Raw genomic sequence first — 17217 nt, forward strand, 5'->3', positions numbered from 1 at the left:
TCATTATTTTTGGATACTGTTCATAAAGGAGAGATAATAATAGTCAGAGAAATCTGTGACCAAGAAGCTGAATAATAAAATCAGGGTAAGGAAATTAATATTCTCTCTTTACTTCATGTTCAAATATTCTCCCATCATGTCGTTTTTCAGAATGCTATGGCCTGGGCATACAAGGGATTTGCTGAGAAACGGAATAAGTTCTCTTTAATAATTTAAAAAAAAAAAAAAAACTAATAGGAAAACAGAAAACAAGATTGCAAAAGTAACCCATCTCATATCAATAATTCATTAAATGTAAATAGACTAAATGTTGTGCCTAAAAGGCAAAGATTGCCAGACTGGATTTTTTTTTTTTAATGCAAGACTTAACTATATGCTGTTTAGAAGAGGGGCACTTCAAATTTAAAGTATGGAAGAGGATACACCTTACAAACATTAATCACAAGAGAACTGTGAAGGAAATATTAAAATCAGACAATGTAACTTCAGGACAATAAGTATCTGGGAGAAAGGAAACTATTTCTTAATTATAAATGGGTTGATTCATCAAAAAGACACAATGCTCCTAAATGTTTATTCACCTAATAACAGAGTTTCAAAATACATAAAGCAAAAAGTGACAGACCTGAAAGGAGAAATAGACAAATTCAAAGTTACAGTTAAGGATTTCAACAATCCTCCCTCAGTAATTGAAAGAAAAAAAAAAGCAAACAGAATCATATGGACACAGAAGACTTTACACTATTAACCAATTTAACTAAGTTGGCATTTTTAACACTTTACCCAATAATTGAAGAATACATATCCTTTTCAAGAACACATGAAACATTCACCAAGACAGGCAATATCATAGATCATAAAGCAAGTCCCAATAAATTTTATTTAAAGAAAATGAAATGACACAGTATTTTCTCTTATTGCAATTCTATTAAATTAAAAAATCTATAATAAAAAGGTGCTTGGAACAAAATAACCAAGTATTTCCATATTAAGCTCTACATTTCTAAATAACCCATTGGACAACAAAGAAATCACCTGGTAATTTAGAAAATGTTTTGACCTAAAGTAAATAAAAATATGACAAGTCAAAATACGAGGGATGCAGGTAAGGCATTTAGTGCTTGAAGGGAAATGCATAGCTTTAAGTGGTTATGTTAGAAAAGAAAAAAAAAGTTTAAATTATGATCTAACCTTCCACCTTAACAGCCCAGAAAAATAAGACCAAATTAAACACAAATCAAATAGAAAAAAGTGAGACTAAAACTTAAAACAAAATCAATAAAATTGATCAGCAGGACTTGACCAATAAAGAAAGCAAATCACTACAGATTCTATAGATATTAAAAAGATAATATGAGGATATTATGAAGAGCTTTATGCCAATAAATTTGTTAATTTAGATGAAATTCCTTGAACATGTGTATATGTAGATAATCTGAATAATCCTGTATCTATTAAATAACTTTAATTCTTAATTAAACTCTCCAAGAAAACTGCAAGGCAAGATGACTTCACTGATGAATTCTACCAAACATTAAAGGAAGAAATAATACCACTTTTACACAAACTTAAAAAAAAAAAAAGAGTCGGAAACTTTTCCTAACACATCTTGTAAGACCAGCAAAACCCTGGTACTAAAACCAGAAGAGAAAACTAGAGTCCAACATGCTTTCTGAACCTATACAGGTTCAGAACCTATACAGGTTTGATTTGCCTATGTTTAACAAAACATAGGCAAATCAAACCCAGTAATACACAAAAATATAATCTACCATAACCAACTGGGGCCCATTTGAGAATGCAAATTAGTTTCATATTCAAAACATCAATGTATACAATTCATCACATTAACAGATTAAAGGAGAAAATCCTATGATCATCTCAATAGACATAGAAAAGCATTTGACAAAATTCAACACCTATTCTGGATAAAAACCCTTAGCAAACTAGAATAGCAGACTGATAAAACTACTCAGCTGCAAATATGTACTACCTTTCATAGAAAAGGAAGGATGAGCAGAATCAAGAGCTGAGAACATAGAGCCAAGAGTCATGGAGAATTATTTCCAGGCCTTGAAACCCAATCAAAAAGGGTCAACATTTGCCCAGCAGAATTTCAGAACTGCAATGTCGGTGTCTTTCTTGTTTCTCAAATGTTCCCTCTTTTGTAAGGGAATGTCTATAGCTGGCCCATTACTGGATCCTGGGAGTACAAGGGCAGATAACTTGTCTCTTCAGTTTTACATACAGAAGGATTAAGAGAAATTACATCCAAAGACTCTCATCCACACCTGGACCTGACTTAGATAATGAGATTCTAGACTTAGAGCAGATGCTATAACAGGATGAAACTCTTAGAGACCTAGGGAGGAAGAGAATGTATTTTGTAGGTAAAAAAGACAGGAATCACTGGGGGCCAAAGAGAAGAATTTGACAGACTTTAAGATGACCTCTAATAGTCTCCACCTCCTGCTACTCACGCCCTTGTGTAATGCCCTCTCTCTGAGTGTAAGTAAAACCTGTAACTTGCTTCCAACCAATGGAATACAGCAAAGGTCATTTCTCCAGATAACATTATGTAAGATTGTAACTCATCTTGCTAGAGACTCTCTTCCTTACCGGCTTTCATTACACGAGCACCAGTGTTGTGAGCTGCCCTATGGAGAGGCTCATGTGAGAAAAAGAGTAACCATTAGCCAAAGCCAGCAAGAAACCAAGGCCCTTGGTCTAAGAGGCTAAAAAGAACTGAATTCTGCCAACAACCACTGCATATCATTCCACAGTTGAGCCTTGAGACAAGACGAAGTCCTAGAAAACACCTTGACTGCAGCCTGTGAGGGCCTCTGAAGCAGAGAACCCATCTAAGCCATTCTTGGACTCCTGATCCACAGAAACTATGAGACAATAAGTGTATATTGTCTTAAGAGGTGCATTTTGTGGTAATTTATTACTCAGCTACTTTCTAATTTTTCTGTACATAATAAAAATGTATTCCTCAGCAATAGATAACTATACAATGCCACTGTATAATCTCATTCCCTTGAGAGAAGGCTGGACCCTGTGACTCATTTCTAATAAATACTATGCAGCAAAAGTGACCAGATGTTGCTTTTGAGATCAGGTTAACAAAAAGACTGTAGCTTCCATCTTAGGCATCGTGCCTCATTCTCTCTCTTCTCTTGGTCTCTCGCTCTCTCCTAGAACAAGTTAGCTACCAGGTTGGTGGGGGCAGCCCTGTGGAGAGGCCCATGTGGTGAGGTACTGAGGCCTCACAACAATCATATTAGTGAGCTCAGAAGCGAATCCTCCCCAGTTGAGCGTTCAAATGAAACTGGAGTCCCAGCTGACAGTTACGCTACAAACTCACGACACTGTGGGCCAGAGGCACCCAGCTAAACCACACCCAGGTTCCTGATTCTCAGAAATCATGAGATAATAATGTTTGTTTATTAAAGCCACTAGGTTTTAGAGTAATTTGTTACACAGCAATAGATAATACAATAGATAAGCAATAGATAATAACTAATACAACATCTACACTAAAAATGACCAAATACTGAAAGAAATTTTAGACTCACTACTAATAATATGCTGTTTTTCCCCATTAATCCATACTTTTAATACAATTCTAATAAAATCTCAGAATTACAGAAATTGACAAGTAGTTTCTAAAATTTGTAGGGAAATGTGAAGGGCCTAGAATAGCCAGAATTTTGGGGGGAAAAAAACAGAATTGTGGGATTTATGTTATTTGATTTCAAAACTTATATAAAGCCACAGTAAGCAAAACAAAGTATGATAAGGGTAGCCAAATAAAGTAAGAGTCAAGAAATTGACTCATTTTTTTTTTTTTTTAAGACAGAGTCTCGCTCTGTCACCCAGGCTGGAGTGCAGTGGTCCTGTCTCAGTTCCCTGGAAGCTCCACCTCCTGGGTTTACGCCATTCTCCTGCCTCAGCCTCCCGAGTAGCTGGGACTACAGGCGCCCGCCACCTTGCCCGGCTAGTTTTTTGTATTTTTTAGTAGAGACGGGGTTTCACCGGGTTAGCCAGGATGGTCTCGATCTCCTGACCTCGTGATGCACCCGTCTCGGCCTCCCAAAGTGCTGGGATTACAGGCTTGAGCCACCGCGCCCGGCCGAAATTGACTCATATTAATACTTTTTGACAAAGACATCAAAACAATTAATTGATTAAAGGAAAGGAAACTCTTTTCAACAAATGGTATTAGAATAATTGTATATTCATATAAAAAATAATAAAATAAAACTTAACCCCTACTTTTCACCATGAACAAAATGTAATTTGAAGAGGATCCTAGATCTAAACATAAAAAATAAAACTATAGAGTTTTTAGAAGAAAACACTAGAGAATATCTTCAAAACTTGGAAGCTAGCAAAAATTACTTAGCATAGAGAAAGCAATAACGATAAAAACTAATGTTAAACTTCACAAAATTTAAAACATCTGTTCATCACAAGATGCCATTAAGTAAGTAAATGAGCAAACCAAAGACTGGGGAAAAGATATTCATAAGGCAAATTTGGCAAAGGCCTTCTATCTAGAATATGTAAGTACTCCTACAACTTAACAACAAAAAGACAGAAATTCTGATTAGTGGCAAATAAGTGTATATACTACACATCATTAATCACAAGAAAAATGCAATTTTAAACCAAAGTGAGATCGCACCAAATACACTAGAACAGCTAAAATTAAAGAATAACAGAGCAGATGTTGATCAAGATGTGGAACAATTAAAACTCTCAGAGTGCTGACGCAAGTATACCACTTTGTGTACCCACTTTTGAAAAAGGTTTCAGCAATTCCTCATAAAACGGTGGTTCTCAAAGTGTGATTCCAGCACCAGCAGCATTAGCATCACCTGGGAAGTATTGGAAATGCAAATTCTCCAAACCCACCCAAGATATACTGATTTAAAACTCTCAAGATAGGGCCAGCAATCTGTGGTTACCGGTCCTCCAAATGATTCTGATGCATGCTAAAGTTTGAGGACACTTTCAACACAGTTAAACATGTACCTACCCTACGGCCCAGCAAATGTATTCCTTGGTGTTTACCAAAGAAATGAAAATATGTGCCCACAGAAAAGACTTGTACAAGAACGTGCATAGTTGCTTTTCTCATAATAGTCAAAAACCAGAAACAACCCAAATGTCCATCAACTTAATAGATTAAAAATTGTGGTATAGGCCAGGCGCGGTGGCTCATGCCAGAATCCCAGCACTTTGGGAGGCCAAGGCGGGTGGATCACCCAAGGTCAGGAATTTGAGACCAGCCTAACCAACATGGTGAAACCCTGTCTCTACTAAAAATACAAAAATTAGCCAAGCATGGTAGCGTACACCTGTAACCCCAGCTACTTGGGAGCCTGAGGCAGGAGAATTGCTTGAACCCAGGGGGCAGAGGCTGCAGTGAGCCGAGATGGCACCATTGCACTCCAGCCTGGGCAACTGTGCAAGAACCCATCCCTCTGCAGAAAACAAGTGGTATATTCATAGGACACAATATATTCAATAATTTAAAAGAATGAACCATTGCTACTCTTGACAACATAAACCTCATAGGCATGTGCTAAGCAAAAGAAGCTGCAAATAGTACATGATTCCATCTGTATAAAGTTCTACAACAGACAAAAGAAATGGCAGAGGTGGGAGGCACAGACTACAGAGGGTACAAAGGAAGTTACTGGGGTAACAGAAATGCTCTCTCTCTCAACAAGAGTGTATGTATGTAAAAATTTATTGAATAGTACACAAGACTTTTATATTTCATTGCATATTTTTTTTTAACTGGGTGTATAGGCATCCATAGGAAATAAGATTTTCCCAGAATATGTTCTCAGAAACACTAGTCCTGAGACAGGTGCATGCCATGTAAAGGAAACGTTCTACAGTCCAACAAGTTTGGGGAACAGCTGATCTTATTTCTATCTCTGGGAAATACATAAAACATAACAAGATGATGATGTTGATAATCTATAATCCAATTAAACTTTATGCAATCTAAAATAAATAAGCTTACTTTTGAGACTATTTCACAGAAATTGTAGTTGTGACATTTATTTGTCTATATCTTGTTTTCTTTTAACTTATCACAGTAAATCATAAGTAATGTTGGGAGACAAAACTCTCTCAAAATCGAACAGTGCCAACTTCTGATGAGAAAAACTAGAAACTAATTGAAACAGACCTGAGTTTTCAAAGAATATGTCTAAAACTCATTTTAACAACAGCAAAACTGCCAAGTCACCATCAAAGTTTCTGCTAGAAAGAAACCCTGAACAATTTCCTCACAAAAAAAAAAAAATCCTAGCAAGCCTACAATCAAGTCTTTAGGGGAAAATCTTTATTTATTACTTTAAATATTAATTAATGTTCACTGCTTCCAGTAATACCCATTAAATTATAGCTTTATTCCCACACAGCTAAGTCATGATTTATTTTCTTATCAGAATAGGGATTGTAAAACGTTTTATAAGACCACTGAAAGAACCATCTAAAAAGGCTGTGAGAGGTAAGAGCATCTATATTCCCATTTGAAAATTTTCAAAATAGTAAATTCTATTAAATCTTCTCTCCCTCTGGCAGCAGGAAAGAAGGGGAGAGAATGTTCATTCTCTTTAGGGAAATTACAGGAGGATAAGGAGTCAAAAACTTATGTCAGACAGAAAGGAACATTAGGAAACATTTATTTCATTTTCTGATGAAGGGACAATGTAAACTTCTAAGTGATTTTCTAAGCATTAGTTTAGGATTACTCTCAGGCTGGCAATTTTTCCATTTCCCTCTGTGATTCTCTACCATAGTACATTTTCATAGTGTCATAATTCAAAACTCAACTTCACCCCTTGCTAGCTGTGGGACCCTGGAAAAGACAAACTAGCTGAGCTCTGTTTCTTCATCTACAAACCGGGAATAACATTAATCTTACAAGGCTGCTGCAAAGCTTAAAATGAGATTAAAAATTAAAATAACAGGCTGGGCATGGTGGCTCACACCTGTAAACCTGGCACTTTGGGAGGCCAAGGCAGGTGGATCACGAGGTCAGGAGTTCGAGACCAGTCTACTCAATATGGTGAAATCCTGTCTCTACTAAAAATACAAAAATTAGCCAGGCATAGTGGTGCATGCCTGTAGTCCCAACTACTCGGGAGGCTGAGGCAGAAGAATTGCTTGAACCCAGGAGGCTGAGGTTGTAGTGAGCTGAGGTCGCGCTACTGCATTCCAGCCTGGGCGATAGAGCAAGACTTTGTCTCAAAAACAAAACAAAACAAAAAATAAATTAATTAATTAAATTTAATTAAATTAAATAAGTTTCACTAAATAGGGGAGGACGCATCTCCATACCAGATATCCAGATATCTTCTGAATAAAGATATTCAGAGTGCTGTCTGTCTTCAGGAGAAAATAAATGAGTCCAGCACAGCCAAAGAGAAACGCACCCTACATAATCACTGCTCCACTAAGGAGGGCAAAGTATGCATGCACCACCCTTCTTGTCATGTGAAGACTTGGAAGCAACTCTAGAAGCAACACAGGTTACTAGGTCCATTTATTCAACCTAAAATAAATAAGCTTACTTTTGAAAATATTTCACAAAATTTGTATTTTTGACATTTGTCTATTTCTTGTTTTCTTCTAACTTATTATAGTAAATCGTGAGTAATCTTGGGAGACAAACACTCTTAAAATTAACCTAGGTCCATTTCAGTGTAGATGAGAAGAAAAGACTAATTTCACAAATAGCACATAATGATAACAAAAGTTAACCTATAATAGTTCTTTCTTAAAATGCTAGAGCAAAAAAGAGACAAGGAAAACAATAAATAGGGAAATGATTAAGAGTTCATCCCTATGTTTACAAGACCAGTATTTCACCAAGAATGAATTTGCATGTACTTTGTCTCACAGACCAATTGTGGCTCTAATCTTGTTTCTCCTTTAGTGCCTTATTTTCAATTTAAAAAATTTTTTAAGTTTTCCTCCACATCTTTCCAAACTCATCTGTGAGGCCAGTTTGCATTTTATTCTCCCTCTTGATGTGACTTGGCTCTCCTTCTAAACACGTCAAAAGCAGATGTGGGCTAATGACACTCCACAAATAGATTAGTTCTAAGGCATTAAATAAATTACTGAAGTTGTTTTTTAAATAAAAAGTCACTATATGAACATCATACCAGATGGAAGATCATCCAAGGGAAATTCAAACAGTCTGGATTTGTAAACCGAATGAAAATGGAAATCCTCCTGAAATGACACAAGCAACAGTGATTAAGCATGTACAACCGAATTATCTCCAGCCTTAGGCAAACGTAGCTGGAGACCCTTAAAAGAACCACAGCTTGCCTATGCATTCTCCTGGGTTTAGAGAGGTGATGAACCATTGCCCAATCCCTTCTATTCGCTCCTGAATTCTCTCAGCACCAGAGCAATATCCAATGAGAAGGAAAATGCCTTCACAGAGAAGCCAAAGCCTATAGTAACGGAAAACAAATGAATGAATTTATTCCCCCAAGGACAAATAAGACATTTGGCAAAATGACTTCATGTTTTTTTTATTACTGGTTCCTTTCACGGATCCCTGCAGCCTTTTAAAAGTCAGAGAGCTTTGGTAGGCAAAGACTACAGAGCTAACAATTTTCATAGTATAGGGGAGCAGGATGCCTGGTATAAGTAAATGTCCAAAGTGGACCCAGTTCTGAAATTCAAGTGTCATAGAAGCTATATTAAAAAGCAAGAGATAAAAGTCATATTTTCTTCTAAAAGTTAATAAACACTCAAATATAATTTCATCTGGCTTTATCCAATTACTAAAAAAAAAAAAAATTAGAATGTCATAGGTTTCATATTATCTTAAAAAAATCATACTGTCAAGCAAAGTGACAAGACAGCAGCAGTGGGTACCCATAAAATAATATACAATACAGAGAATTTCCCAAACAAGATGGTTTATGGGTGACAAAATCATGTATGTTTCTTGAAAGGATTTGCCTCTCTGCTTGACTAATGTTGTGTAATACAAGGAAGAACATTTGTACGTACAGAGATAGAATGAAAGTGTATTATGTTTCTCTGTAGTCTATAATATTAATTCAACTTCTTCTAATTTGTGGGAAATGAATGTTTCAGCTAAAGTGAGGGAGAGGATTAAGATGACTCAGGTTTCTCTAAACTTCATCAGCACAGAGCCTTAAAAGGAACAGACAACAGAGAAAAATCTGGAATCTAGAAAAGAGAGGAGAGGTGAAAAATCACAGACCTGTGGATTTGATCTGTTATGGACTGAATGTGTGTATGTCCCCAAAATTCTCATATTGAGACCCTGGCACCCAGGGTGACTTTGTCTGGAGATAAGGCCTGTGAGGGAGTGATAAATGTTAAATGAGGTCATAAGGGTAAGATCCTCATTCAGTATAGCTGGAACCCTTATAACAAGAGGAGACAACCAGAGTTCTCTCTCTCTCTCTCTGCCATGTGAGAACACAGTGAGAAGGCAGCTGTCTGCAACTCGAGCAAAGAGCCCTCACTAGATGTCAACCATGCTGGCACCCTGGACTTTCCGTGCCCAGAACTGAGATAAAGATAAAAGTTTCTGTTGGTTAAGCAACCCAGTCTACAGGATTTTGTTATGGTAGCCAAGTCAGACTAAGAAAGATCATAACACATTAGGGTGGAGATGGAAATAGAGGTTTCAGAACACCTGAAAGGGAAAGTATTATATTTCCAAAATAAAAGAGAAAGAAACAAAAGAAATTTTCTGTTTGTTTGTTTGTTTGTTTTGGAGATAGAGTCTCCCTCTGTCGCCCGGGCTGGAGTGCAGTGGCAGGAGGTTCAAGCAATACTCCTGCCTCAGCCTCCCAAGTAGCTAGGATTATAGGCACATGCCACCACACCTGGCTAATTTTTGGATTTTAGTAGAGACGGGGTTTCACCAAGTTGGCCAGGCTGGTCTCGAACTCCCGACCTCATGCCCACCTCAGCCTCCAAAAGTGCTGGGATTACAGGTGTGAGCCACCACAACTGGCAAGAAATTTTTTAAAAAACACTTGTGGTTTTGACTTACTCAATATTTAGTTTAAAATATACAGACAGTCCCCAACTTACATGTTTTTGACTTTATGATGCATTTATCAGGGTATTAAATATATTTTTGACTTATAATATTTTTAATTTATGATAGGTTTATAAGGACATAGACCCATCATAAGTCAAGGAGCATCTGTACATATGTTTACTATCTTAACCCTAAACAATATAAAAATGAAATAAAGTAGAAAAAAAAGGAGATGAAAAAAGCTCTTAGCACAAACATTTCCATTTGCCACAACAAACAGAAGGAGCACTTACTTGAGTAGTGTCATTTTCTTCTGGCTCAATGAGATATGTGTGGTTCCCGTCATAGAACATCCCACTGCCAATGACAAGAAAATAATTAGGCATGGCTATTGACTCTCATCCCAGAACAAGATCATTTTAAAATCAGCAGCAGCCAGAGGACCCATTTGCCTCTCAATGCCCATTTCCCAGTCCCATCCATCACCTCCAGACACACCACACACACCACTGAGAAGGAAAGGCCCCTCCTTCCGATTCCTTACAGGTAGAGTCCTCTCATCCTCACCTGACCCCATGCTCAGGATTGCCATGCTCTAGCTGTTGCCCATCACTCCTCCGTCTAACATAGAATTCCCAGATTTTCATATGCAAAAAGCCACCTGGAGAGCTAGTAAAAACGCACGTCTTTCAGGATTCTTCTCAGATTTCTGGACTGGAACCCAGGAAACTGCATTTTAAATAAGCTCCAGGTGATCCTGAGGCAGGTTTTCAGGGACTATACTGAGAATGACTGACCTACCAGAAACATGGAAGATGCTCTAGTAACAAGAGCTAACATATTTGAACAATGTGCCACAAGCTAAATACTTTACACTCATTTAATCTTTTCCACAAATCTACAAGGGAAGTACAACGACTATCCTTATTTTACAGGTAAGGAAACTGAAACCCAAAGAGATAAAGTAACTTGCCAAATTATTTAACCAGTAAGAGCAGAAATAGGAATAGAGCCCAGACAAATGGGACCATGAACTGCCCATTTGCAACCTGCTACCTACCTGCATTCATGCATTCAATCAACATGTTTACAGAGCACCTACAATGCACTGTTGTAGGTGCTGGGGACACAATAGCAAACAAAACAGACCGATTATCTGTCCTTGTGGTACTGATGAGTATTCTAGGGAGGACATACTATATATATGGAGAAAGACAGTGATAAATTCTAGGGAAGAAAATAATCAGGTGAAGGGCAATAAATGGTGCCAGAGGGCCGTGGGGGCCATACCAGCTGGCACCTCCTAGGGCCTTGGCTTTTACTCTAAGAGAGATGAAGAGCCACTGCAAAGTTCTAAGCAGAGGGGAAATACAAACTTCCTTAAGTTTTATAATGATCATGCCAGCTTCTGTGTTACAATAATTTTTAGCACAGCAAGGATAGAAGTAGGGAAGTTACTGCAATAATCCAGGTGAAAGAAGGTACTGGCTTAGATCGGAGCAGTAATAGTGGAGGTGGTGAGAACTGGTCAAATTCGGGATATATTTTGAAAGTAGAACCAATAGGATTTATTAATGGATTTGAAATGAAGTATGTAAAACAGAGAAGAGTTAGTGAAGACTCCAAGTTTTGACCTGAGCAACTGGAAAAACAGACGTGTCATTTAACAAGATTAAAAAAAAAAAGATTGACGGAGTGAGACCCTGTCTCAAAAAAAAAAAAAGAAAAAAAGTGGGGGGGGAGGGGGGATGCAGAAGGAACTTATTGGGATGGGCCTAGGGAAGCAGGGAGCAGAGGGAAGCATGCAAATTCTTTAAGCGTTCAGTTTTGAGCTGGGCATGGTGCTCACATCTGGAATCCCAACACTTTGGAAGAAAAAGTGGGGGGAATCACATGAGGCCAGGAGTTTGAGACCAGCCTGGGCAACGTAGTGAGCGGCAAGACTCTCTCTCTACAAAAAGTTTTTAAAAAGTTAGCTGGGCCTGGCGATGCACACCTGTAGTCCCAGCTACTTGGGAGGCTTAGGTGGGAGGATCACGGGAGCCCAAGAGTTCGAGGCCGCAGTGATTGATGACTGTGCCACTGCACTCCAGCCTGGGTGACAGAGCAAGACCCTATATTTCTTTTAAAAAAAAAAATCCATTTTGGACCTCGTAGGCTGGGGGTGGCTACCAGCCATCTGAGAAATCCTCTGGAGAGCACTTAAATATACAAATGGCCTCAACTCCCACTCAGACAGATTCTGATAGCTGCTGCTTTTAGACGAATATGATCCTTTTACTGAGATCAGGCCCTTTATGATGTTAAAGAAACTTGTCTTATCATTCAGGCATCTGAAGGTAGCAAAGCTATGAGCTTCTGTGGTAATTTTTTAGTTTTTGGTAGAAATGACTATATGACAGCCAAGCTCCTAAACATAAACTAGTATTTGCTTTTCATTGAAGACTTAGTGAAATTGGTGAAATTCCATGAGCTATAATTATAATGGCCTCCAAGTTCTGCCTCTATCCAAATTCTTTCATTCCTACTATAACATCTTCCACATGTCCTCAACTTCTATATACTCACAGGATGACTGTTCTCACAGCTGCACTGTTTTCTGCCACATGTACTTTCTGAATTTGGATGACATTCTATTTGGAATTTAAAGATAAACAGATGCAGTTTGTAAGACATTACTGACAATATGTGCCCAAGGAGTCAGACGGAGAGCCTTTCAAAAAAGTAGACCAAATATGGCAGGGAGTATCTCTCTACCCTTGCTGAGAACTAGCCAGATTCATCCAGAAAGTCATATGAAACCATCACACTTTGCCAAAATTCATGTGGCAACACCAAAAAAGTAGCAAGATTATTTTGTTAAAATAGTACTGAGTGTTATTTATCCTTACATTAGGTTAATGTCCAATGGGAAAGTCATTTCTTTTTAGTGGACTTAAATATCATGTAAGCAATATGAAGACAACAGATTCTGACACTGTCTGTATCTCAGAAGACTCTAGATTGCTATATGATAATGTGCCATTATTAATTCCTTAATAATGAAAAAATACTTGTGTTTTATATGCTTTAAGAACTGAAATATTTTGTTTATTTATATAAATCCTTTTATATTGAGTCCATAATAGTATACTTGATAAAAACCTATAGCTAAGACCAAGTCATCACAGACCAATTGAGCTAAACTTTCAAAAGGTTGTATCAAAATAAGATTTTGAAAGGAAAAAGCCATTCTTACAAATTTCCACAAGAGGGCAATAAACTCACATTTAACTCCATTCTTTAAGGTTCCCACAGTAACAAGATTTTTGTCATAACACCAAACACACCAACACCAAAACATTGCGTATTGGTCCTTTGACTCTGAACAAATGTGACCTTGCAGTTTCTTTATGGGAAAGATATACAAATCTGATTTTCCCTTATTTATGTTATTCAACTGATTTAAGAAATCAAAAATGAAAAAAAATACGCACTTGGTAATTTATAAAGGATGAGTCATGGATGACATAACACATCTCATATCTAAACCACTGTAATTGGGACAACATACATTATTCAGTATTTCATAACATTGCCCCAAAATATTTCTTCCAGAAATTTTTGTTCAGAAGGTAAAGTTAAGATGAGAATTAATAATTACTAAATAACAAGATAATACGAGGGTATATTTATCCTACGTGCTCATAAAAGTCTAAGAAAGCTTAAAATGGTCATACACAATTCTGACAATGTTCCAAGACGCAGGATAGGTTTTCTGTTTACTTAGTTTCAAATAAAAACATTCTTAAAAGGAGAAGTAAAATCTACTTAATTAAAATAACCCTGTAATCCCAGCACTTTGGGAGGCTGAGGTGGGTGGATCACGAGGTCAGGAGTTCAAGACCAACCTGGTCAACATGTCAAAACCCTGTCTCTACTGAAAATACAAAAATTAGATAGGCGTGGTGGCAGGCACCTGTAATTCCAGCTACTCAGGAGGCTGAGGCACAAGAATGGCTTGAAACTGGGAGGCGGAGGTCGCAGTGAGCTGAGATCGTGCCACTACACTCCAACCTGGTGACAGAGCAAGACTCCATCTCAAAAATAAAATAAATAAAAATAAATAGCTAAGGCAGGATTCTGAGTTCTATTCCTGATCCAGTTACTATACAATCTCCTAAAAGTTATTTTTCCTTGGGTTTTGTTGACATGGAGTCTCACTCTGTCGCCCAGGCTGGAGTGCAATGGCATGATCTCAACTCACTGCAACCCCTGCCTCCTGGGCTTAGGTGATTCTCCTGATTCAACCTCCCAAGTAGCAGGGATTACAAGTACCCACCACTATGCCCAGCTAAATTTTGTGGTTTTAGTAGAGACAGGGTTTCATCAGGTTGGCCAGGCTGGTCTCAAACTCCTGACCTCAGGTGGTCCACCCACCTCAGCCTCCCAAAGTGAAATACGAAATTAGCCAGCCACGGTGGCAGGTGCCTATAATCGCAGCTACTTGGGAGGCTGAGGCAGGAGAATCACTTGAGCCTGGGAGGCGGAGGCTGCAGTGAGCTGAGATCATGCCACTGCACTCCAGTCCATGGGATAGAGTGAGACTCTGACAGAAAAGAGTGAAAGAAAGAATGAATGAATGAACGAATGAACAAATGAAAAAATGAATGAAAGAACAAAAGAAGAGAGAAGGGAAGGGAAGGGAAGGGAAGGGAAGGAAAGGAAAGGAAAGGAAAAGGAGGGCACGGTGGTTCACGCCTGGGATTACAGGGGTGAGCCACCGTGCCCGGCCTAAAAGTTATTTTTCAATCTTTCTTTATATGACTATAGTAGGATTACCAACAGGTATCATTCTTAGGTTCTCAGGTCCACTTATAGCCCTTAGAAGGCACAAATATCTTCTCTCTGATTCTGACAACATTGAGCCCATTTGGAAAACCAGAAGGCAGACTGGAATGAGTACTGAGAAAGATGCTGACACTGTGACTTTAGATTGAGATTTTGAGAAAGAGAAAGGAAAACAACCACCTCATTCATTACCCTCCAATATACACTTGCTGTCACAAATGGGGACAGGTCTCACTGTACTATTCCTAGGTGACAGATGTGCTTGTCTTGAGCTCAGATGTAACAACTTTACTGCTGAAAAGGACTTCAATGTTTCTTTTTCCTAATAAGAAAACAGAGACTGCCCGATATTAAGAATGGATTCCATGTCTGTAAAAACTTCTTTCTTCAAATAATGTATTTAAAGTAAATAAATGTACACCTTTATTCACAGTAGTCTTTTAGCACAAACAAGGAAATGGAAGTCTTCCATGCTCTCAGGCATATGGCCTCCTATCTTTGGTTATTTAACTTACCCTTATATTCTTCTTTGCTTTCTGCCTAATATGCTTACTCCCAGATCCTGACCAGAGGTGTCACTCAGGCAGACTAGCTATATTTTCTGGCCGTGTCCATTAGCTCTTTCCTAGATTTAAGATCTGTCGGTGTAACCCGCTCCCTTGGATATGCTATTCCAACCTATTGCACTCCACCGTCTTCAGGTGGCATGTCTCCGGAGCCCTTAGGTGCTACCTGTTCTTCAGTGACAATGCTTAGCTTGCATTTTTTCCCTTTTCTCTCTCTCTCTCTCTAAAAAAAAAGATCAAATATACCTAAGGGGTTCTACATCAGGAAATGGGCTAGATTTGGACTCCTCATGAGACTGTGAACTCCCAGGACTTGTGTTTCAATCGCCTTAATATTCCTAGGGTTGGCACACAGGAAACACCCACTAACTGCTTGTTAGATGAAAAGCCACATATCTAACTTGGTAACAAAAAGGAATTATTTTAAAGTTCCTCAACGAAAATTTAACAAAACTAAAGTGCTGGCTTGTTCTGTGACAAAAATTAAAACACACAAGAAGGAAATGAAATGATTTAGTTAAAAGAGAATGCTGAGGAATGACATGGTAGCTTTATAAGGGGTTACAAAACAAGTAAGAAACAACCACCTGTGCATTATCATTATCCACAGGATGGAGGAAGTGGACGTATTCCCATGCTAAACATCAGCAAACATTATTTGATAGAGAAGGTTATGAGAAGGAAGCAAGGCCCTGAGGAAGGATGAACTTTGTTCCTTGGAGATCTCTGAGAAACGACAGACCCTCCCACAGTTTTGCTATGAATTAGGTGGGATTCAGGCTGAAAAAAGGGGCAAAGACATGTGCGCTCTTGAGGTCACGAGAAGCCTTTTCTCTTTGTGTAAGGAGACAAGAGTTACCATTTACTGAAACTTCTATTATTTGAGGAAAACATAAAAACATATGAAGAAGGAATAGGGGTATTTCAAGGGGCTAAACATCCACAGAAACAGACACCGAAGTTAACCCAAACCACTCCTGTCTGAATTTGGATGAAACTAGAAAAATGCTTCAAATATTATTTTAAGGTATCATTGTGAAATTCAAAAGCCTCTGTTTTCTGCGACTCTAATTTTATTGAATTTTTTTGAGATGGAGTCTAGCATCATCTTAATGTATCCTTCTTGTCTTTTTCTTGACAATATATATGTTTTCTTTCTTTTGCAAAATGTAGACATTTTCTTTCTTTCTTTCTTTCTTTTTTTTTAATCAGAGTCTCACTCTGTCCCACAGGCTAGAGTATAGTGGCATGCATGGTCTCGGCTCACTGCAACCTCCACCTCACAGGTTCAAGCAATTCTCCTGCCTCAGCCTCCCAAGTAGCTGGGATTACAGGCTCCTGTCACCATGCCGGGCTAATTTTTGTATTTTTAGTAGAGAGAGGGTTTCACCATGTTGGCCGGGCTGGTCTCGAACTCCTGACCTCAGGTGATCTGCCACCCTCGGCCCCCCCAAAGTGCTGGGATAATAGGCATGAGCCACCAAGCCCGGCCATTTGCAATCCTGATTTAAAAATCTGCTTGGTTAGAAAAGGCCTTTAACAAAATTAAACCGCCCTTCATGCTAAAAACTCTCAATAAATTAGGTATTGATGGGATGTATCTCAAAATAATAAGAGCTATTTATGATAAACACACAGCCAATATCATACTGAAAGGCAAAAACTGGAAGCATTCCCCTTGAAAACTGGCACAAGACAGGGATGCCCTCTCTCACCACTCCTATTCAATATAGTGTTGGAAGTTCT

The 17217-nt window shown here is 38.3% G+C and overlaps 1 protein-coding gene across 17 annotated transcripts in view; it reads right to left on the reverse strand.

The window, feature by feature from the left end:
* The window catches only part of ADAM22 (ADAM metallopeptidase domain 22), a 267397-nt gene that overhangs the window by 81843 nt on the left and 168337 nt on the right, over nt 1-17217 (reverse strand). For all 17 annotated transcript variants that reach the window (XM_017851598.1, XM_017851584.1, XM_017851576.1 and 14 more), the window contains 2 exons: nt 10369-10432; nt 8199-8268 (listed from right to left, as the gene is read on the reverse strand). In XM_017851598.1, coding sequence (XP_017707087.1) covers nt 8199-8268; nt 10369-10432 — 134 coding nt within the window. The remainder of the gene's footprint in view (nt 1-8198; nt 8269-10368; nt 10433-17217) is intronic.

Source organism: Rhinopithecus bieti, unplaced genomic scaffold (genome assembly GCF_001698545.2).
Source record: "Rhinopithecus bieti isolate Rb0 unplaced genomic scaffold, ASM169854v2 scaffold_1558, whole genome shotgun sequence".
Taxonomy (NCBI): Eukaryota; Metazoa; Chordata; class Mammalia; order Primates; family Cercopithecidae; genus Rhinopithecus; species Rhinopithecus bieti.